This window comes from Hyperolius riggenbachi, chromosome 9 (assembly GCF_040937935.1).
Source record: "Hyperolius riggenbachi isolate aHypRig1 chromosome 9, aHypRig1.pri, whole genome shotgun sequence".
NCBI classification, from domain to species: Eukaryota; Metazoa; Chordata; class Amphibia; order Anura; family Hyperoliidae; genus Hyperolius; species Hyperolius riggenbachi.
Window position 1 is genome coordinate 298,947,292 of NC_090654.1, and position 24,595 is coordinate 298,971,886.

General features: G+C 50.5%; 1 protein-coding gene across 1 annotated transcript in view; it reads right to left on the reverse strand.

Moving 5' to 3' along the window:
* Positions 1–18,674: 18,674 nt before the first annotated feature.
* CCDC85C (coiled-coil domain containing 85C) overlaps positions 18,675–24,595 on the reverse strand; it is a 291,835-nt gene continuing 285,914 nt past the window's right edge. The window contains exon 6 of the mRNA XM_068254794.1: positions 18,675–19,531. Coding sequence (XP_068110895.1) covers positions 19,442–19,531 — 90 coding nt within the window. The 3' untranslated portion in view covers positions 18,675–19,441. The remainder of the gene's footprint in view (positions 19,532–24,595) is intronic.

Here is a 24,595-nt window from a genome sequence, read left to right on the forward strand (position 1 = left end):
CTCTGTTAGTTTATTTCTCATTAGTATTAGACAGTATTAGATAGTATTAGACAGTATTTCTGCTGTCCCTTTACTACTTAGTGATTGTATTTTGTATTGTAGTTATATACTACTGTAACTGTACTAGGACACTCACTGTCACTGTTCATACTAGGCTACTAGCTCGGACTCCTGCGTGTGTGTGTGCACTCACTGTCTGTGTACTGTACACACACTCTATTTCCTTCTGATTACTGATTGATTATTGTAAATTCTACTTCCTGACAGTTACTACTTACTTACTGTAGTAGGGACACTCACTCAGTCACTGTTCATAGGCTAGCTCCTGCGCGTGTTTGCGCGTGCGTGCACTCACTGTCTGCAGTGTACACACACTCTATTTCCTTGTGATTACTACTGATATTGATTATTGTAACTGCTGCTAGTTGTACTTCCTGACAGTTACTACTTACTTACTGTAGTAGGGACACTCACTCAGTCACTGTTCATAGGCCAGCTCCTGCGCGTGTTTGCGCGTGCATGCACTCACTGTCTGTAGTGTACACACACTCTATTTCCTTGTGATTACTACTGATTATTGTACCTGCTGCTAGTTGTACTTCCTGACTGTTACTACTTACTTACTGTACTAGGGACACTCACTCACTCACTCTCTGTTCATAGGCCAGCTCCTGCGCGTGTTTGCGCGTGCGTGCACTCACTGTCTGTAGTGTACACACACTCTATTTCCTTGTGATTACTACTGATAGTGATTATTGTAACTGCTGCTAGTTGTACTTCCTGACAGTTACTACTTACTTACTGTAGTAGGGACACTCACTCAGTCACTGTTCATAGGCCAGCTCCTGCGCGTGTTTGCGCGTGCGTGCACTCACTGTCTGTAGTGTACACACACTCTATTTCCTTGTGATTACTACTGATTATTGTACCTGCTGCTAGTTGTACTTCCTGACTGTTACTACTTACTTACTGTACTAGGGAGTCGGGACACTCACTCAGTCACCTCACCCACCAACCCACCCCATTAAAGTACCCCACTTTTCTCCCGCCCTTTTCAAAAACTTTTGTGTTTACGCCCAAAACATCGAAGATGTCTGGAAGTGGCAGCCAGCGCGGTTTGGGCAAGGGGAAGGGCAGCAAGGGAATCAGGAGGAGAGGGAGCAGCATTGTGGCAAGCCGCGGCCGCGCCACCATGCACAGTTCCGCAGCAGCAGCGTCAGTGGCTAACATTCCTCCCATAGCCACTGGCCGTGGACGCCTTGGGCGCCGCCCAGCAGGAGCATCTGCAACTCACGCTGCAGAGACACAGCAGCAGCAGCGTGTAGCACCTACTCCGATTTTCCTCCAGCCGGGTCGGAAACATCCCATTGAGGAAAAGGATGCAGACACTGTGGTGCAACTGATGACGGAGGATGAGCAGCCCGCCATCAGCTCTGCATCCGAGGCCTCCACCCTCACCACCACCACCACCACCACCACCCCTGTTCGCAGCAGCCGCCCAGCAGGGCCTGGGGAGGAGGCCAGTTCACCGTCAGTCGCCGACCTGTCACTCAGCAGTCTTTTGACCCCAGGCACCATCAGGGTATTGTCTGCTGTTGTTGGCGATTTTGAGGAGGAGATGCTGATGGGCACTTTGGGGGATGAGGGATTGGACAGCAAGACTGTGGCGACAGTCAAGCAGCCCATCCATGCATCAGGAGAGGAGTTTGGGGGGTCATCATCCCAGCAGGACATGTTTCAGGAGGGGGAGGATGATGATGACCCGGTGACAGACAGAGACTGGGTGCCACCACCTCCAGGGGATGTCGTCCTCAGCAGCTCTGAGGAGGAGGAGGAGGATGCGCTTGTGGGCCTTGCAAGGAGGCGCATCATTGCAAGCATTGGCAGCAGTAGGCAGGTCCCACAGCCTGCTGGTGTCTCAGGCTCAGCAGCAGCAGCAGCAGCATCTGCCAGTACCACCACCAGCCGCACCCAAGCCCCCCCCCCCCCCCAACCACCACAGGGAGACAGGCGGCAGCAGCGCTTCCATGCCGTAGGGGGATGTTTCTGTCACCAATCTGGCGATTTTTCACCATGCCCACTGTGTACAGCAAGTACGCCACTTGCAACCACTGTCAGCGGAAGTTGAGCAGAGGTGCAGACCCCTTAAAGTTCAGCACCAGCTCGCTCATCAACCACCTTTCTGCGAAACAGTTCCACCAGCATGAGGAGTTCCAGAGGCTGAAGGCATCTGGTGCTGGCAGTGGCACCACACCCATCACTGCACAGCCTTCAGCTGCAGCAGCAGCAGCAACAGCAGCCACCCGCCCTCCTGCTCCTCCAGCAGCACCAGCAGGAGTGCGGAAACGCACTGCTCCTCCCCCCTCTGCAACTCCTGCCGCCGACACTGAGGCCTGTTCTGGCAGCCAGTCCTCAGTGGCCTCCTCCGCTGTGTCTGCTGATTCACGTGCCAGCAAAAGGCCACGCCAGAGCCTTTTGAGCGAGCCCTTCCAGGGGGTGGTTAGGGCTCTGCCTCCCAGCAGCCGTCGCGTGCGGCAGCTGAACGGCTTGCTGGCACGGGCCATGTGCTCCCAACTCCTGCCATACACGCTCGTGCAGGAGGGGAGCGACATTCGTGCGCTGCTTGCTTGCGCAGCCCCAGACTGGCAGCTCCCCAGCAGACACTTTTTCTCCCGCAAGGCCATTCCTGCACTGCACCGCTTGTGATGGCCAATGTGGAGCGAGGGCTGGAGCACGCGGTTGGTGAAAGGGTCCACGTCACCATGGACTCCTGGAGCAGCCGCTTCGGGACAGGCCGCTACCTGTCCTTCACTGTCCACTGGGTCAGCTTGGTGGAAGGGGGTGAGGATGGGAGAGCAGCAGCGGGCACAGCAGCAGCAGCAACACAGTGGGTGGTGCCACCCCGCAGGGTCAGGGGAACTGCAGCAGGTTCCTCCGATCCTCTGCCATCCTCCGGCACACCTGGCCAAACCCCCCGCCTCAGCAGCAGCGTGAAGGCCCACCACTGCCAAGCGCTGCTGCACTTGGTCAGCCTTGGGAAGACCAAGCTGACGGCAACCCATGTGTTGGCCAAACTCCAGGAGCAGGAGAGGATTTGGCTGACCCCCAGAGGCCTCAGAGTCGGAGAGGTGGTGGCCGACAATGGGGCCAATCTGGTTGCCGCAATAGACAGGGGAAACCTGACCCACATCCCCTGTCTTGCCCACGTGCTGAACCTGGTGGTGCAGAAGTTCTTGCGCACCTACCAGGGGATGGGCGAACTGCTGGAAACGGCAAGGAACGTTGTGCGTCACTTCCGGCGCTCGGCTGCAGCCTGTGCGAGCCTGGAAGACGTGCAAAAGGAGCTGGATCTGCCACGCCATCGGCTGATCCTTGACGTTCCGACTCGCTGGAACTCCACCCTGGCGATGTTGGAGCGTCTGGTTGAACAGAAGCGCGCTGTCAAACAGTACCTTGCCCTGGCCACTGTTTCCGCCGCTCAGAGAAGGGACAAGACCAGCAACATCCCGTCCATCGTCCCCGATGATGACTGGAGGCACATGCAGCAGGTGTGCTTAGTGCTGGCTCCCTTTCTGCAGGCCACTAACATGGTGAGCAGGGACCATGCTATGGTCTGCGAGTGGGTGCCCCTGGTTTGTCTGCTGAACAGGGCCCTCGATGCTTTGCTGGAACAGGGAGCGGCAGCCTTGGACCAGCAGGAGCGGCAAGCAGCTGCACAGTCCACCTCTGAGGGGGAGGAGGAGGAGGACTTGGTGGAGGTCCCTGACCTTGCTGCTGATGAGGGGGAGCAGCACAGTGCAGCTGAGTTGGTGCGGGGGTGGAGAGAGGATGAGGCCGACGAGGCAGAGGAGGAGGATGAGGACAGCAGCACTGCCGTCGATGTGCCAGCAGACGTGGCCCGCCTCTTCCCAATGGCAGCGCACATGCTGACGTGCCTGCGCAGAGACCCCAGGGTGATCCAGATGAAGCAGAGGGAGGACATCTGGATCAGCATGATGTTGGACCCACGCCTCAAGGGGAAGTTGAGCCAGTTCCTGCCGCCTGCAGGAGGAGACCCAGCGCAACAAATAAGGAGCTTGCAGCAGGCCCTTGTTGAGCGCTTGGAGGAAGCCTTCCCCCAGCCTTCCACCCCCACTGTCCAGCAGCCAGCACAGAGGCAGCAGCAGGTGCCTGCATCCAGCAGCAAGCGCCCCACAGACCTGCTGTCTCTCAGCCACGAGCTCTACAGGACTGTAGAGGCTCCGGCAGCAGTGACTAGAGAGGAGGTGCATGCAGCAGCATCCTCCACCGGTCACAGCCAGCGCCTGACCCGCATGGTGGCTGACTACATGGGGTCCTACAGCGGGCTTGACAGCGATGCCCCTGTTGATCCCATGGAGTATTGGGTCAAGCGCCTGGAGATCTGGAGCGAGCTGGCGCAGTACGCCCTGGAAGTGCTGTCCTGCCCCCCTTCCAGCGTGCTGTCCGAGCGCTGCTTCAGTGCAGCTGGTGGTGTGGTCACCGAGAAACGCTCACGTCTGTCTCACAAGTCTGTGGACAGACTGACGTTTCTCAAGATGAACCAAGCGTGGGTGGAAGGCGAGTTCCTGGCCCCTGTTGTCGGCGAGAGGGGGACATGAACTGGCTAAGAACCATCGTTAATGTGCCTTACCACCCTTTACCACCTCCTGGCTCCTGCTCACTAAGCCAGCCTGGTTCACTTTGACTATTACGTCGCCTGCAGCCACACATTTTACACCTACAGTGGGCTGCTGTGTACTGCCCTTCTGCTGTCTGTCTGTGTTTCCCACTGCCAGGGTACACAGATTTACCTTCTGCTGCCACTCTGCCACCAGCTATTACGTCAAACAATAGCTATATATCTGTGTAATTTGTTTTACAAACAAAACCAAAAAACCATAAAAAAAAAAAAAGGTTTAATTTTTCTGAGGTGCCCGGGTTGAAAACTGTGTTGTCCCAGTTGTGTATTGGACACAATGTGGGCTACACGACCGCTGTCTGGGACCTCCTGCCTGCTGTGTTTATTTACAGCCCTGGTATCACCGCTAGGTACCAGGGCTATTATGTCACGCTGCCTGCCTGCTGCCACACTCACACTACTCCTCCATTCCTCCTGCTGATGCTGCTGTCTGTCTGTGTTTCCCAACGCCAGGGTACACAGATTTACCTTCTGCTGCCACTCTGCCACCAGCTATTACGTCAAACAATAGCTGCTCACATTACTCCTCCATTCCTCCTGCTGCTGCTGCTGCTGCTGTCTGTCTGTCTGTGTTTCCCAACGCCAGGGTACACAGATTTACCTTCTGCTGCCACTCTGCCACCAGCTATTACGTCAAAAAATAGCTATATCTGTCTGTGTAATTTGTTGTAAAAACAAAACTACAAAACCATAAAAAAAAAAAAGGTTTAATTTTTCTGAGGTGCCCAGGTTGAAAACTGTGTTGTCCCAGTTGTGTATTGGACACAATGTGGGCTACACGACCGCTGTCTGGGACCTCCTGCCTGCTGTGTTTATTTACAGCCCTGGTATCACCGCTAGGTACCAGGGCTATTATGTCACGCTGCCTGCCTGCTGCCACACTCACACTACTCCTCCATTCCTCCTGCTGATGCTGCTGTCTGTCTGTGTTTCCCAACGCCAGGGTACACAGATTTACCTTCTGCTGCCACTCTGCCACCAGCTATTACGTCAAACAATAGCTGCTCACATTACTCCTCCATTCCTCCTGCTGCTGCTGCTGCTGCTGTCTGTCTGTCTGTGTTTCCCAACGCCAGGGTACACAGATTTACCTTCTGCTGCCACTCTGCCACCAGCTATTACGTCAAAAAATAGCTATATCTGTCTGTGTAATTTGTTGTAAAAACAAAACTACAAAACCATAAAAAAAAAAAAGGTTTAATTTTTCTGAGGTGCCCGGGTTGAAAACTGTGTTGTCCCAGTTGTGTATTGGACACAATGTGGGCTACACGACCGCTGTCTGGGACCTCCTGCCTGCTGTGTTTATTTACAGCCCTGGTATCACCGCTAGGTACCAGGGCTATTATGTCACGCTGCCTGCCTGCTGCCACACTCACACTACTCCTCCATTCCTCCTGCTGATGCTGCTGTCTGTCTGTGTTTCCCAACGCCAAGGTACACAGATTTACCTTCTGCTGCCACTCTGCCACCAGCTATTACGTCAAACAATAGCTGCTCACATTACTCCTCCATTCCTCCTGCTGCTGCTTCTGCTGTCTGTCTGTCTGTGTTTCCCAACGCCAGGGTACACAGATTTACCTTCTGCTGCCACTCTGCCACCAGCTATTACGTCAAAAAATAGCTATATCTGTCTGTGTAATTTGTTGTAAAAACAAAACTACAAAACCATAAAAAAAAAAAAAGGTTTAATTTTTCTGAGGTGCCCGGGTTGAAAACTGTGTTGTCCCAGTTGTGTATTGGACACAATGTGGGCTGCACAACCGCTGTCTGGGACCTCCTGCCTGCTGTGTTTATTTACAGCCCTGGTATCACCGCTAGGTACCAGGGCTATTATGTCACGCTGCCTGCCTCATTGACTGCCTGCTGCCACACACTCATCCTCCTCCTCCTGCTGCTGAATTTACCTCCTGCTGTCTGTGTGTTTCCACTGCCAGGGAGCACATACAATGGCGCTTCCAACATGCGTGCGCCACTAGCTATTTGTTACGCTCAAAAATAGCTGCATTTCTTTAAAAAAAAATTTGAAAAGAGAAATAAGTGAAGAAGAAGACGATATAGAAGAAGATGAAGAAGAAGAAGATGAAGAAGAAGAAGAAGATGATGAAGAAGAAGAGGAAGAAGAAGAAGGAGAAGAAGATGAAGATGAAGATGAAGATGAAGAAGAAGAAGAAGATGAAGAAGAAGAAGATGAAGAAGATGAAGAAGATGATGAAGAAGAAGAAGAAGATGAAGAAGATGAAGAAGATGAAGATGAAGAAGTTGAAGAAGAAGAAGATGAAGAAGATGAAGAAGATGAAGAAGATGAAGAAGATGAAGAAGAAGAAGAAGATGATGAAGAAGAAGAAGAAGATGAAGAAGAAGATGAAGAAGAAGAAGAAGAAGATGAAGAAGATGAAGATGAAGAAGATGAAGAAGAAGATGAAGAAGATGAAGAAGATGAAGAAGAAGATGAAGAAGAAGATGAAGAAGATGAAGAAAAAGAAGATGAAGAAGAAGAAGAAGAAGAAGACAATATAAAAGAAGAAGAAGATATAGAAGAAGATATAGAAGAAGAAGATATAGAAGAAGAAGAAGAAGAAGAAGAAGATATAGAAGATAAAGAAGAAGAAGAAGAAGAAGTATATACAGTACTGAACAAATTTCTGGACACAACTTCTCTTTTCAACTTTTTTTTTAAAGGAACATCCCCACATAATCACTTGCTGTTGTTACTTGGAAAAAAAGAGGTTTCTTGCATCATTCACCCTCAAAACAAGTGTTGGAAGCTATTTAAGGCCATTTCGAATAGTCAGCTCGAATAATGAGCTCGAATACCGACTCGAATAGTGAGCTCGAATTCCGAGGTCGAATCGAATAGTAAAAATTATTCGACTCGAATATTCGACTGATCTCGAATAATTTACTATTCGAATTCGACCTAACTCGAATTTTGAAAAGGGGTATTTGAGCACCACTATTCAACAGGTTTACAGTATCTCTATTGACTCATCTCCTCAACTCTGCCTTTTTAACCACATCCCTCATACATCTGGCTCACCCAACGTGCCGGACCCACACATCAATTCACCCTCAAAACTTGCTGCTCATCTCATGCTCACTGAGGCGTATAAGGTAATATATAACAAGTGGATATATCCGAGTGCACCCCTAACACCCCCCCACCCCCCAATCTTAAGGAGGAAATACTACACTTGTTCAACTATGACAACCCGGAAACCAAACTGCAAAAGAGCGATCTACTAAAAGGTTTTTCTCAACCTGGGAGCGCTTTATTCTTGCGACCTTAACAGGCCAGGAAATCCGTTACTTGAAGGATCCTTATAAATACACATCCTGGTATGCGGTTAAAGACTTGCAGGGAACGTTGGGGAAACTCAGGGTCTGATACTTATAATTTTTTGAAAATGTTTTGTCAAGTGGGAATTCGGGCATAGGAGGTTACCCTACTTTATGACCCTGGAGACATTGGTTGTAAACAGTTTTTAGGGCATTGGAAGCGGTGGCTGGGGGTTTTCTGTATGGGTTATTTCGGGGGGAGAGGGAAACGAGGGAAGGGTTAATGAGTAGGGTTTTTATTACAAACATAATGTACATAATGTCCTCTCATGTAAAGGTGAGGGTCGAGCAATGTCTGTACTTCATTTACAATACTACAACATTCATAACTGCTTGTAGTTGTTTGGGTATAACCTTGAAAAATCTTACAATAACATTTTTGAAAAACAAACAGTCTTAGGCCCAGTGCACACCAGAACCGCTAGCAGATCCGCAAAACGCTACAGGTTTTTGAAGCAGATTTTCAGAGCGATTCTAGGTATGTTGAGAGACGTTCTGTAAACATACCTAGCGTTTCTGGAGCGTTTTTGTGTAGCAGATTACAAATATTGTTACAGTAAAGCTGTTACTGAACAGCTCCTGTAACAAAACCGCCTGGAAAGCCGCTCTGATCTCGCGTTTTTCAGTGCGGTTTTCCACTTTCCTATACTTTACATTGAGGCAGAAACGCCTCAGAAATCTAAAAAATGCTGCAGCCCCGGAGTTTGCGTTTGTGGAAAAAACGAGCCACTCTGGTGTGCACCAGCCCATTCACTTTCATTAGCCAAGCGGGTTTACCCCCTGCAAGCGTTAAAAAAAAACGCTTCAGAACCGCTCTGCTGTGCACCAGCCCTTAGACTTAAAGGAAACCAAACCAATTTCTGAAAAAGAGATTCACTTACGTGTGGCTTTTCCCAGCCCCCTGCAGCTGCCCTGTTCCACGTTGCTCCTCTACGATCCTCCGTTCCCCACCACCATCCTCTCCCAGCCCCCTGCAGCTGCCCTGTCCTGCGCTGCTCCTCTACGATCCTCCGTTCCCCACCACCATCCTCTCCCAGCCCCCTGCAGCTGCCCTGTCCTGCGCTGCTCCTCTACGATCCTCCGTTCCCCACCACCATCCTCTTCCAGCCCCCTGCAGCTGCTCTGTCCCACGCTGCTCCTCTACGATCCTCCGTTCCCCTGCCACCATCCTCTCCCAGCCCCCCGCAGCTGCCCTGTCCCAACGCTGCTCCACTACAATCCTCCGTTCCCCACCACCATCCTCTCCCAGGACCCTGCAGCTGCTCTGTCCTGCGCTGCTCCTCTACGATCCTCCGTTCCTCCGCCACCATCCTCTCCCAGCCCCCTGCAGCTGCCCTGTCCTGCGCTGCTCCTCTACGATCCTCTGTTCCTCTGCCACCATCCTCTCCCAGCCCCCTGCAGCTGCCCTGTCCTGCGCTGCTCCTCTACGATCCTCCGTTCCCCCACCACCATCCTCTCCCAGCCCCCTGCAGCTGCCCTGTCCTGCGCTGCTCCTCTACGATCCTCTCCCGGCCCCCTGCAGCTGCCCTGTCCCACGCTGCTCCTCTACGATCCTCCTTTCCCCCACCACCATCCTCTCCCAGCCCCCTGCAGCTGCCCTGTCCAGCGCTGCTCCTCTACGATCCTCAGTTTCCCCACCACCATCCTCTCCCAGCCCCCTGCAGCTGCTCTGTCCAGTGCTGCTCCTCTACGATCCTCTGTTTCCCCACCACCATCCTCTCCCGGCCCCCTGCAGCTGCCCTGTCCTGCGCTGCTCCTCTACGATCCTCCGTTTCCCCACCACCATCCTCTCCCAGCCCCCTGCAGCTGCCCTGTCCCACGCTGCTCCTCTACGATCCTCCGTTCCCCCACCACCATCCTCTCCCAGCCCCCTGCAGCTGCCCTGTCCAGCGCTGCTCCTCTACGATCCTCTGTTTCCCCACCACCATCCTCTCCCAGCCCCCTGGAGCTGTCCTGTCCTGCGCTGCTCCTCTACGATCCTCCGTTCCCCACCACCATCCTCTCCCAGCCCCCTGCAGCTGCCCTGTCCCACGCTGCTCCTCTACGATCCTCCGTTCCCCCACCACCATCCTCTCCCAGCCCCCTGCAGCTGCCCTGTCCTGCGCTGCTCCTCTACGATCCTCCGTTTCCCCACCACCATCCTCTCCCAGCCCCCTGCAGCTGCCCTGTCCAGCGCTGCTCCTCTACGGTCCTCTGTTTCCCCACCACCATCCTCTCCCAGCCCCCTGCAGCTGCCCTGTCCTGCGCTGCTCCTTTGCGATCCACCGTTCCCCCACCACCATCCTCTCCCAGCCCCCTGCAGCTGCCCTGTCCTGCGCTGCTCCTCTGCGATCCTCCGTTCCCCCACCACCATCCTCTCCCAGCCCCCTGCAGCTGCCCTGTCCAGCGCTGCTCCTCTACGATCCTCCTTTCCCCCACCACCATCCTCTCCCAGCCCCCTGCAGCTGCCCTGTCCAGCGCTGCTCCTCTACGATCCTCCGTTTCCCCACCACCATCCTCTCCCAGCCCCCTGCAGCTGCCCTGTCCCACGCTGCTCCTCTACGATCCTCCGTTCCCCCACCACCATCCTCTCCCAGCCCCCTGCAGCTGCCCTGTCCCACGCTGCTCCTCTACGATCCTCCGTTCCCCCACCACCATCCTCTCCCAGCCCCCTGCAGCTGCCCTGTCCTGCGCTGCTCCTCTGCGATCCTCCGTTCCCCCACCACCATCCTCTCCCAGCCCCCTGCAGCTGCCCTGTCCTGCGCTGCTCCTTTGCGATCCACCGTTTCCCCACCACGCCTGAGTTTCGTTTCACACCAACCAGGAGTCGGTGAGCCACTGCGACTGCGCAGCCTTCGCCACACGTAGCATTGGTCGCATTCCAGTCCAACTCTGCACATTTGGTCACTGGGTGACTATGATTAATATTCACTTTTATATATAAAGTTCATATTAAGAAAAGGGGTGGGGCCACAAACAGCCAACCAGATCGGTTTCATTTCTAGGGGAAGATTTAAATTATTAATGCCGAGGAACAAAAAAACTCACAAACGTGGTCACTGTGTCAAGGGTAGAAAAGTGGGCGGAGCCAATACAAGCCAAATACATACTCGAGCAATGCCGGGTCTTCTGCTAGTACATAATAATAATATGGTAAAATATTAGACTATGACTATGGTAGGATTAGATTGTGAGCTCCTCTGAGGACAGTCAGTGACATGACTATGTATTCTGTAATGTGCTGCAGGAGATGTCAGTGCTATATAAATACATAATAATAATATGGTAAAATATTAGACTATGACTATGGTAGGATTAGATTGTGAGCTCCTCTGAGGACAGTCAGTGACATGACTATGTACTCTGTAATGTGCTGCAGAAGATGTCAGTGCTATATAAATACATAATATTAATATGGTAGGACATTAGACTATGACTATGGTAGGATTAGAGTGTGAGCTCCTCTGAGGACAGTCAGTGACATGACTCTGTACTCTGTAATGTGCTGCAGGAGATGTCAGTGCTATATAAATACATAATAATAATATGGTAGGACATTAGACTATGACTATGGTAGGATTAGAGTGTGAGCTCCTCTGAGGACAGTCAGTGACATGACTCTGTACTCTGTAATGTGCTGCAGGAGATGTCAGTGCTATATAAATACATAATAATAATATGGTAGGACATTAGACTATGACTATGGTAGGATTAGAGTGTGAGCTCCTCTGAGGACAGTCAGTGACATGACTATGTACTCTGTAAAGTGCTGAAGATGTCAGTGGCAGTGCTATATAAATACATAATAATAATATGGTAAAATATTAGACTATGACTATGGTAGGATTAGATTGTGAGCTCCTCTGAGGACAGTCAGTGACATGACTCTGTACTCTGTAATGTGCTGCAGGAGATGTCAGTGCTATATAAATACATAATAATAATATGGTAGGACATTAGACTATGACTATGGTTGGATTAGAGTGTGAGCTCCTCTGAGGACAGTCAGTGACATGACTATGTACTCTGTAATGTGCTGCAGGAGATGTCAGTGCTATATAAATACATAATAATAATATGGTAGGACATTAGACTATGACTATGGTAGGATTAGAGTGTGAGCTCCTCTGAGGACAGTCAGTGACATGACTATGCACTCTGTAATGTGCTGCAGGAGATGTCAGTGCTATATAAATACATAATAATAATATGGTAGGACATTAGACTATGACTATGGTTGGATTAGAGTGTGAGCTCCTCTGAGGACAGTCAGTGACATGACTATGTACTCTGTAATGTGCTGCAGGAGATGTCAGTGCTATATAAATACATAATAATAATATGGTAGGACATTAGACTATGACTATGGTAGGATTAGATTGTGAGCTCCTCTGAGGACAGTCAGTGACATGACTATGTATTCTGTAATGTGCTGCAGGAGATGTCAGTGCTATATAAATACATAATAATAATATGGTAGGACATTAGACTATGACTGTGGTAGGATTAGATTGTGAGCTTATCTGAGGACAGTCAGTGACATGACTATGTATTCTGTAATGTGCTGTAGGAGATGTCAGTGCTATATAAATACATATTAATAATATGGTAGGACATTAGACTATGACTGTGGTAGGATTAGATTGTGAGCTTATCTGAGGACAGTCAGTGACATGACTATGTGCCCTGTAATGTGCTGCAGAAGATGTCAGTGCTATATAAATATATAATAATAATAATATTATGGTAGGACATTAGACTATGCCTATGGTAGGGATTAGATTGTGAGCTCCCCTGAGGACAGTCAGTGACATGACTATGTACTCTGTAAAGTGCTGCAGAAGATGTCACTGCTATATAAATAAATAACAATAATATGGGAGGACATTAGACTAGGACTGTGGTAGGATTAGAGTGTGAGCTCCTCTGAAGACAATCAGTGACATGACTATGTACTCTGTAATGTGCTGCAGAAGATATCAGTGATATATAAATACTTAATAATAATATGGTAGAACATTACACTATGACTATGGTAGGATTAGAGTGTGAGCTCCTCTGAGGACAGCCAGTGACATGACTATGTACTCTGTAATGTGCTGCAAAAGATGTCAGTGCTATATAAATACATAATAATAATATGGTAGAACATTACACTATGACTATGGTAGGATTAGATTGTGAGCTTCTCTGAGGACAGTCAGTGACATGAATATGTACTCTGTAAAGTGCTGCAGAAGATGTCAGTGCTATATAAATACATAATAATAATATGGTAGGACATTAGACTATGACTATGGTAGGATTAGATTGTGAGCTCCGCTGAGGACAGTCAGCGACATGACTATGTACTCTGTAATGTGCTGCAGGAGAGGTCAGTGCTATATAAATACATAATAATAATATGGTAGGACATTAGACTAGGACTATGGTAGGATTAGATTGTGAGCTCCTCTGAGGACAGTCAGTGACATGACTATGTACTCTGTAATGTGCTGCAGGAGAGGTCAGTGCTATATAAATACATAATTATAATATGGTAGGACATTAGACTATGACTATGGTAGGATTAGAGTGTGAGCTCCTCTGAGGACAGTCAGTGACGTGACTGTGTACTCTGTAATGTGCTGCAGAAGATGTCAGTGCTATATAAATACATAATAATAATATGGGAGGACATTAGACTATGACTATGGTAGGATTAGAGTGTGAGCTCATCTGAGGACAGCCAGTGACATGACTATGTACTCTGTAATGTGCTGCAGAAGATGTCAGTGCTATATAAATACATAATAATAATATGGTAGGACATTAGACTATGACTATGGTAGGATTACAGTGTGAGCTCCTCTGAGGACAGTCAGTGACATGACTATGTACTATGTACAGTGCTGCAGAAGATGTCAGTGCTATATAAATACATAATAATAATATGGTAGGACATTAGACTATGACTATGGGAGGAATAGATTGTGAGCTCTCCTGAGGACAGTCAGTGACATGACTATGTACTCTGTAATGTGCTGCAGAAGATGTCAGTGCTATATAAATACATAATAATAATATGGTAGGACATTACACTATGACTATGGTAGGATTACAGTGTGAGCTCCTCTGAGGACAGTAAGTGACATGACTATATACTCTGTAATGTGTTGCAGAAGATGTCAGTGCTATATAAATACATAATAATAATATGCTAGGACATTACACTATGACTATGGTAGGAATAGATTGTGAGCTCCTCTGAGGACAGTCAGTGACATGACTGTGTACTCTGTAATGTGCTGCAGAAGATGTCAGTGCTATATAAATACATAATAATAATATGGTAGGACATTACACTATGACTATGGTAGGATTAGAGTGTGAGCTCCTCTGAGGACAGTAAGTGACATGACTATGTACTCTGTAATGTGCTGCAGAAGATGTCAGTGCTATATAAATACAAAATATTATTAATAGTGAGTAGGCACAATATTCCAAACCTGATGCAGATGATCCTGGTAATCTTAGCCATGTCACTGTGCTTTAAGTGAACAGTATTATCCGTGGAACTAAACGACTCACATGATAAGCTCATTGTGTAGCGTCACATCCAGGGCCGGATTACCGACCAGGCAACAAAAGCAGTCGCTTGGGGCCCCATTCAGAGTCAAAGGGGCCCCATCAGCACATAAACCAGCACCGCAGTAACTATGGAAAGATGCATATCATTTTAAAGCTCTCTTTCTCCTCTTTCCAATGATATATAAATGGTCACCCTATGCCTTTTAGTTTTCAATATTTTTGCGATCAAAATCGCGGCCACGGCAATTTCGATCGCGAAAATAGCGAAAACTAAAAGGCGTAGGATGGCAGTTTATCTATCATTGGAAAGAGGAGAAAGAGAGCTTCAAAATGATATGCATCTTTCCATAGTTACATTGTATTACACAGGACAACTTTTCTCCAAAGTCGGCAGCTCGATTCAGCACAATACAATGAAATATAAGGAACCCAGGGGGATATAATTACAAACATCATGCTGGTAGGTGTGAGGATGTAATTAATTAGTTGTGGGTATGCTTAAAGGCATAACCACAGGCACTGCTCGGAGTCCCTTTAAGGGCTCTGCCTCTGACACAGGAGACCAGGGTTCGAATCTCGGCTCTGCCTGTTCAGTAAGCCAGCACCTATTCAGTAGGAGACCTTAGGCAAGTCTCTCTAACACTGCTACTGCCTATAGGGTGCGTCCTAGTGGCTGCAGCTCTGGCGCTTTGAGTCCACCAGGAGAAAAGCACGATATAAATGTTATTTGTCTTGTCTTGTCTTGTTAAATGATGCCGTGCGCTGCAGATTGTCTTCAGAGCCAGGCTCTCCTCCTAGGTCCCCCTCCTGCTACTGTGCGCTCTGCCGCTGCCCACCCCTCCCTTCCCACAGAGAACCACAGCTGCAGCAAGAATGATAGCAGCGGATGGAAAACGCTCACTCACCTATCCATGATCCAAGCGATAGAGATCTCGTCATCTGAAACCCATCTGTCTCTTCTACAGTGCAGCCGCCCGCTCTGAACTTCCTGATTCTTAGATCAGACAGGAAGTAGGAAGTAGTAATAGTAGTAGTAACAGAGCGGCAGCACTCTAGAGGAGACAGATGGGCTCCGGATGACGGGACCTCTATTGCTTGGATCGCAATAGGTGAATGTGAGTCATCTGGTGCTGTCATTCTCCCCCACTGCGGCTGCCTTCTCTGCTGGACTATCGTATTCACTGGGATGGAGGCTGCATGGTGGCTGTCTAGTTTGGGAGGAAATTGGTTGTTCGGTGGTGGGAGTGGTTATGTAATTCTGTCTGGGGAACGGCTTCCGGTTTGGCGGTGTCCAGAGCTTTCTGCTATTGCCAGGCTGGAGATGCAGGGGGAAAGTGCTGCTGCTGTGATATCTGGCGCCCTCTTCACAGGGGTGCCCCAGCCCCTGAGTGCAAATGTCCCAGCCATTCATCTCTCACTCTGCATTTTGCCGCTGCTATTCCCTGCATTGTGCACCCACAGAGGAAAGCGGGCTGTTGCCCATAGCAACCAGTAGCTCGGCTGCCCGGTGTGTGCGACATATTGCTGTGCAGCTGCATCTTCTGATTCTATTACGACATGATGGGGGGGCCCAAATCAGTTACTTTGCTTAGGGCCCCATTTAGCCTTAATCCGGCTCTGGTCACATCTCTCCATACAGATGTTACACCATCACTGCATTTCCTGTAGTCAGAAGCAGATCGCCACGTGGAGGATGTCATATTTATAGAAGGAGGATCAGAGCTGGCAACTAGAATCACTTTCCAGTAGTAACTGGTCCCCATCCAGGGCTGAAGAGGCAGCAGCATGAGGCACACTGACTGTCACTAAATTAAATTGCAAGAAGTTTTAAATCAGGATGATACCATTTATTGGCTAACTACAAATTAAATTGGCGATACGCACAAATGTGCCGATACGTTGAGTACAAAAACTTTTTTTTTGCCGAAACTCCCTCCCATGCAATGAGTTTGGGAGGCGATTGCAGCATAACGGGGCTGACCGGAGAAAAACGGGGGGAGCAGTGGGCTTCAGCATCGCTTGCTAAACATGCCTGCTCCGCCGGTTTTGAAATTTATTGAAAGCCAAGGTATGTTTTAAGGGCCCTTTCACACTGTCTATCATGTCACACCGTCAGTCGTGTGTCGCACTGTCAGTCACGTCACACCGTCAGTCACGTCACACCGTCAGTCGCGTCACACCGTCAGTCGCGTCACACCGTCAGTCGCGTCACACCGTCAGTTGCGTCACACCGCCAGTCACGTCACACCGTCAGTCGCGACTCACCGTCAGTCGCGTCACACCGTCAGTTGCGTCACACCGCCAGTCACGTCACACCGTCAGTCGCGACTCACCGTCAGTCGCGTCACACCGTCAGTTGCGTCACACCGCCAGTCACGTCACACCGTCAGTCGCATCACACCGTCAGTCGCATCACACTCAGGGCTGTGGAGTCGGAGTCGAGGAGTCATAACAATTTTGGATACCTGGAGTCGGTGGTATCATAAGCTGAGGAGTCGGAGTCGGATGATTTTTGCACCAAATCCTTAGTTCTGGTAAGTATTAGACTAAGGAGTCGGAGTCGAGGAGTCGGAGTCATTTTGGGTACCTGGAGGTGGAATTGGAGTCGGAGGTTTCAGAAACCGAGGAGTCACACTGTCAGTCACGTCACAATATAATACAATACAATACAATACAATAACATTTGTAAAGCGCTTTTCTCCCATAGGACTCAAAGCGCATGTCACACTGTCAGTCACGTCACGCTGTCAGTCACGCCACACTGTCAGTCACGTCACACTATCAGTCGCTTCACACTCAGGGCTTTGGAGTCGCCGTCAAGGAATTGGAACAATTTTGGATACCTGGAGTCGAAGTCGGAGGTTTTATAAGCTGAGTAATTGGGAGTCGGATGATTTTTGCACCAAATCCTTAGTTCTGGTAAGTATTAGACTAAGGAGTAATTTTGGGTGCCTGGAGTTGGAGTCGGATGTTTCAAAAAACGGAGGAGTCTGAGTTGGAGTCAGATGATTTTTGTAGTGACTCCACAGCCCTGGTCACACTGTCAGTTGCGCAGCAGAATACATCTGCATACCAACTCACTGCTCATACAATTCTATGGGCCTGTTCACATCTCTGCACTGTAACTGATCGCGTTGTTCTAACTTGCTTCATGCAGGCTTTGAATTGAAGTCCTTCACCAGTCTTCATTGCAGTACACAGTCATAACGCCTGCTTTATGTAACATGTACCAGTGTGAATCCAGCCTTTGTGCAAACAGAATGTTTATAAGAGTCCATGGGCTTGATTCACAAAGCCGCGCTAACTGTTTAGCACGGGTGTGCTAAACAGTTAGCACATGAAGTGCCGTTCGCGGACTTTTGCACGCGCAAAGTGCCGCGATTCACGCGATCGCGGACTTTTTTCGAATCACGGCAAATTACGCACGCAAAAGTCCGCGATCGCACGAATCGCGGCACTTTGCGTGCGCAAAAGTGCGTGAATGGCACTTCACGTGCTAACTGTTTAGCACACCCGTGCTAAACAGTTAGCGCGGCTTTGTGAATCAAGCCCCATGTGCGCACGTGCGCCCCCCCATGGCATACAGTGATAAAACATTAATATTGCCTCAGCTCGGCTCTCAGGTTCGCTGACTGGTGGAAGAGGAGGGACCCATTCTATGCAGGGAGTCTGAATACTGGTGAACTCGTCTAGTATAAAATGCTGCTGCAGCCCATTTTTACAACTTAGTTGTATTTATTGTTACTATGTTTCCAGCTCAGTAGTTTCCTGTGAGTGGTTTGTGATCTTACAATGGGTCGCCACCCTCTTCCTGTGAGCTACAAGTCCCGCCTCCACATGTTCAGGAGACACATTTATGGCCTGCACAGCAGCTACATCCAGGGGAGAGAGGTAGAGAACTGCATTGGAGTTTGGCAAGTGCATTTGGCTCTTGAAAAAGGTACTCTGAGCAAACGTTAGCTTCTAGGCTGATCATATTCACTTAGCCTGCCTCACACATGACCACACTTCATATATATATACAGAGCTTTAATATACTGGCATAAAAGGAATATACTCTCTCTCAACTTCTACAGAATCTAATACAGAGTAACAAAATAGAAATCCACTTTATATTCAGCAATTTGGAAGAAAAAGTACAACAAAAAAGGTATTTTGGTTTGTTACCAAATAAAAATCTACAAGTCCTTGTAAAGTTTTGTTTCTTTTATCCCATATTCCTTCAAATAACAAATATTTGAATACAAATTGTTCAAATGACCTCGATTGGTCCAGGAGAAAGTCCATCAAAGTCCCAGAATCCTCTGAGTCAGGCTTCACAGTCCATACAAAAATATCTTCTCGTTATGTCATTTATTCCTGATCTTGTTGGCAATCAGAATTCCTGCCTTAATTATCCACCATGATCAAACGTTACAAAATAATCCAGTGTGTAAATACAAATTCGTCTTATTAACAGTCAGACAAAAGTTAAGATTATTCAAAAAAAACCTTTTAGCCTGATCTAAACTCGGCAACCCAAACTACGGGAGGCGTGGAGGTCCATTTCAGGGTAACAAGTAAAAAAGGCCAAAGACTGCGGAACCTCGCCTAAATCCAGGGAAGGGTGATCTATTGCACAAAGTGAGTGAGAAATGAGGGAGAGGTTTAGTGTTAGAAGGTTTACCTGATATTTCGCTACGATATGTACAAGTAATACAAAATAAAACAGAGTCCGGTGTAGTCAGATCAGCAGAGCTGTGTACAAATAGGGCGCATTTCCAGCGAATCTAACAAACCCCGGTCACAGTATAGAGCAGCTCATCAGTACAAGTGCTTGGACGACTTCAGCTTCCTCCTCAGAGAAAAAACTAAAACCTACAAAGGTCCTTTAAACTGGTTCCCAGACAGATGTTGTCTGATGGATGGCTTCGAGTTAGCCGCATCCCCCAGCTTCCGCCACACCACCTGCAACAGACCAAAGGCAGGAAACAGACATTGTAAAGAGGTATGAAAATCTAAAGACTTTTGCTCTAAACATTAAACATAGCAAAAAAAAGAAGAAGAAAAGAAACACCAGCAAATATACAGTAAAACATGAAAGACTGGTCTAATGTTATTTGAAGGCATATTTAGTGTGTAACTGTCGGTCATAAAATCATAAATCAATTCTTCATTTTTATCTGGTAAACAAGTAATAAGGATGCTAACCAGGTAATCCAAAAGTTACAAATCACTATTACTTTTCTTGTTGATAAATGATCATTCCCCAGTTTACCTGACTCTTATTTGGTACATCTGCCGCACAAAGGAAGTTGCAGGGCATGCTGGGTTGTACTTTTTTGCTTCTTTACTTTCCCCGCAGACTAAACGAATGCAGCCTGATTGGCTGAAGCCTCTTTCCCTCCTGTTTTCCCCTCCCACACCTCTGTTCCTCTCTGATTGGCTAATATTTCCCATGCTGAGACAATGCACTTTCTATAATGGAGGGGGGGGGGGGCAATGCATACACAATCAGGCAGGGAGGAAATAACATCAAGATTGGCTTCAAAATAGCCACACTTAAAATGGGAAAAGCTAAGAAGGATTTTCTCTTTTTTTACTGTATAAAAATCACTAAAATGAAATGTGCACAGTGCAATACATGTGTTATGTAAGAAGAGCAAGTATTATCTACTTATATATGTGTTTTTTTTCTGAGATATTATGGCTGACAGCTCCTCTTTAATGTTCATCACTTGAAGTATGGCCACATTGACCATTACAGATCCTCTTCTGATGAAACCCGACCTGACAGGGATCTGTTGCCTTCCCACACGCTGCAAAGCTATTCGGAAGCTGTCCTGCTCTTGTTCTTTATTCCCATCTTCCCTCTATAACACCGGTGTCAGTCTCCAGGCCTGCAGACAAGTGCAGCCCTCCTTACCATGTAAAGTGGCCACCGGTGTCAGTCTCCAGGCCTGCAGGCCAAGTGCGGCCCTCCTTACCATGTAAAGTGGCCACCGGTGTCAGTCTCCAGGCCTGCAGGCCAAGTGCGGCCCTCCTTACCATGTAAAGTGGCCACCGGTGTCAGTCTCCAGGCCTGCAGGCCAAGTGCGGCCCTCCTTACCATGTAAAGTGGCCACCGGTGTCAGTCTCCAGGCCTGCAGACGAGTGCGGCCCTCCTTACCATGTAAAGTTGCCACCGGTGTCAGTCTCCAGGCCTGCAGGCCAAGTGCGGCCCTCCTTACCATGTAAAGTGGCCACCGGTGTCAGTCTCCAGGCCTGCAGGCCAAGTGCGGCCCTCCTTACCATGTAAAGTGGCCACCGGTGTCAGTCTCCAGGCCTGCAGGCCAAGTGCGGCCCTCCTTACCATGTAAAGTGGCCACCGGTGTCAGTCTCCAGGCCTGCAGGCCAAGTGCGGCCCTCCTTACCATGTAAAGTGGCCACCGGTGTCAGTCTCCAGGCCTGCAGGCCAAGTGCGGCCCTCCTTACCATGTAAAGTGGCCACCGGTGTCAGTCTCCAGGCCTGCAGACAAGTGCGGCCCTCCTTACCATGTAAAGTGGCCACCGGTGTCAGTCTCCAGGCCTGCAGACAAGTGCGGCCCTCCTTATCATGTAAAGTGGCCACCGGTGTCAGTCTCCAGGCCTGCAGGCCAAGTGCTGCCCTCCTTACCATGTAAAGTGGCCACCGGTGTCAGTCTCCAGGCCTGTAGGCCAAGTGCGGCCCTCCTTACCATGTAAAGTGGCCACCGGTGTCAGTCTCCAGGCCTGCAGGCCAAGTGCAGCCCTCCTTACCATGTAAAGTGGCCACCGGTGTCAGTCTCCAGGCCTGCAGACAAGTGCGGCCCTCCTTACCATGTAAAGTGGCCACCGGTGTCAGTCTCCAGGCTTGCAGGCCAAGTGCAGCCCTCCTTACCATGTAAAATGGCCACCGGTGTCAGTCTCCAGGCCTGCAGACAAGTGCGGCCCTCCTTACCATGTAAAGTGGCCACCGGTGTCAGTCTCCAGGCCTGCAGGCCAAGTGCGGCCCTCCTTACCATTTAAAGTGGCCACCGGTGTCAGTCTCCAGGCCTGCAGACAAGTGCGGCCCTCCTTACCATTTAAAGTGGCCACCGGTGTCAGTCTCCAGGCCTGCAGACAAGTGCTGCCCACCTTACCATGTAAAGTGGCCACCGGTGTCAGTCTCCAGGCCTGTAGGCCAAGTGCGGCCCTCCTTACCATGTAAAGTGGCCACCGGTGTCAGTCTCCAGGCCTGCAGGCCAAGTGCAGCCCTCCTTACCATGTAAAGTGGCCACCGGTGTCAGTCTCCAGGCCTGCAGACAAGTGCGGCCCTCCTTACCTTGTAAAGTGGCCACCGGTGTCAGTCTCCAGGCCTGCAGGCCAAGTGCAGCCCTCCTTACCATGTAAAATGGCCACCGGTGTCAGTCTCCAGGCCTGCAGACAAGTGCGGCCCTCCTTACCATGTAAAGTGGCCACCGGTGTCAGTCTCCAGGCCTGCAGGCCAAGTGCGGCCCTCCTTACCATTTAACCACTTGCCGACCGCGCACTCATACCGCGCGTCGGCAAAGTGGCAGCTGCAGGACCAGCGACGCAGTATTGCGTCGCCAGCTGCAGGCTGATTAATCAGGAAGCAGCCGCTCGTGCGAGCGGCTGCTTGCTGTCAATTCACGGCGGGGGGCTCCGTGAATAGCCTGCGGGCCGCCGATGGCGGCTCGCAGGCTAAATGTAAACACAAGCAGAAATAATCCGCTTTGTTTACATTTGTACGGCGCTGCTACGCAGCAGCGCCGTAAGGCAGATCGGCGATCCCCGGCCAATCAGCGGCCGGGGATCGCCGCCATGTGACAGGGGACGTCCCGTCACTGGCTGCACAGGACAGATAGCGTCCTGTGCAGCCCGGATCTCCAAGGGGGGGCCAGGTAGGAGAGGGAGGGGGAGGATTTCGCCGCGGAGGGGGGCTTTGAGGTGCCCCCCCTGCAACACCCGGCAGGGAGGAGCGATCAGACCTCCCCAGCACATCATCCCCCTAGTGGGGAAAAAAGGGGGGCGATCTGGTCGCCCTGCCTGCACGCTGATCTGTGCTGGGGGCTGCAGAGCCCACCCAGCACAGATCAGCTACAACAGCGCTGGTCCTTAAGGGGGGGTAAAGGGTGGGTCCTCAAGTAGTTAAAGTGGCCACCGGTGTCAGTCTCCAGGCCTGCAGGCCAAGTGCAGCCCTCCTTACCATGTAAAGTGGCCACCGGTGTCAGTCTCCAGGCCTGCAGACAAGTGCGGCCCTCCTTACCATGTAAAGTGGCCACCGGTGTCAGTCTCCAGGCCTGCAGACAAGTGCGGCCCTCCTTACAATGTAAAGTGGCCACCGGTGTCAGTCTCCAGGCCTGCAGACAACTGCGGCCCTCCTTACCATGTAAAGTGGCCACCGGTGTCAGTCTCCAGGCCTGCAGACAAGTGCTGCCCTCCTTACCATGTAAAGTGGCCACCGGTGTCAGTCTCCAGGCCTGCAGACAAGTGCAGCCCTCCTTACCATGTAAAGTGGCCACCGGTGTCAGTCTCCAGGCCTGCAGGCCAAGTGCAGCCCTCCTTACCATGTAAAGTGGCCACCGGTGTCAGTCTCCAGGCCTGCAGGCCAAGTGCAGCCCTCCTTACCATGTAAAGTGGCCACCGGTGTCAGTCTCCAGGCCTGCAGACAAGTTCGGCCCTCCTTACCATGTAAAGTGGCCACTAGTGTCAGTCTCCAGGCCTGCAGGCCAAGTGCGGCCCTCCTTACCATGTAAAGTGGCCACCGGTGTCAGTCTCCAGGCCTGCAGGCCAAGTGCGGCCCTCCTTACCATGTAAAGTGGCCACTGGTGTCAGTCTCCAGGCCTGCAGGCCAAGTGCGGCCCTCCTTACCATGTAAAGTGGCCACCGGTGTCAGTCTCCAGGCCTGCAGGCCAAGTGCGGCCCTCCTTACAATGTAAAGTGGCCACCGGTGTCAGTCTCCAGGCCTGCAGGCCAAGTGCGGCCCTCCTTACCATGTAAAGTGGCCACCAGTGTCAGTCTCCAGGCCTGCAGGCCAAGTGCGGCCCTCCTTACCATGTAAAGTGGCCACCGGTGACAGTCTCCAGGCCTGCAGGCCAAGTGCGGCCATCCTTACCATGTAATGTGTCCACCGGTGTCAGTCTCCAGGCCTGCAAGCCAAGTGCGGCCCTCCTTACCATGTAAAGTGGCCACCGGTGTCAGTGTCCAGGCCTGCAGACAAGTGCAGCCCTCCTTACCATGTAAAGTGGCCACCGGTGTCAGTCTCCAGGCCTGCAGGCCAGGTGCGGCCCTCCTTACCATGTAAAGTGGCCACCGGTGTCAGTCTCCAGGCCTGCAGACAAGTGCGGCCCTCCTTACCATGTAATGTGGCCACCGGTGTCAGTCTCCAGGCCTGCAGACAAGTGCGGCCCTCCTTACCATGTAAAGTGGCCACCGGTGTCAGTCTCCAGGCCTGCAGGCCAAGTGCGGCCCTCCTTACCATGTAAAGTGGCCACCGGTGTCAGTCTCCAGGCCTGCAGGCCAAGTGCGGCCCTCCTTACCATGTAAAGTGGCCACCGGTGTCAGTCTCCAGGCCAAGTGCGGCCCTCCTTACCATGTAAAATGGCCACCGGTGTCAGTCTCCAGGCCTGCAGACAAGTGCGGCCCTCCTTACCATGTAAAGTGGCCACCGGTGTCAGTCTCCAGGCCTGCAGACAAGTGCGGCCCTCCTTACCATGTAAAGTGGCCACCGGTGTCAGTCTCCAGGCCTGCAGGCCAAGTGCGGCCCTCCTTACCATGTAAAGTGGCCACCGGTGTCAGTCTCCAGGCCAAGTGCGGCCCTCCTTACCATGTAAAGTGGCCACCGGTGTCAGTCTCCAGGCCTGCAGGCCAAGTGCAGCCCTCCTTACCATGTAAAGTGGCCACCGGTGTCAGTCTCCAGGCCTGCAGGCCAAGTGCGGCCTTCCTTACCATGTAAAGTGGCCACCGGTGTCAGTCTCCAGGCCTGCAGACAAGTGCGGCCCTCCTTACCATGTAAAGTGGCCACTGGTGTCA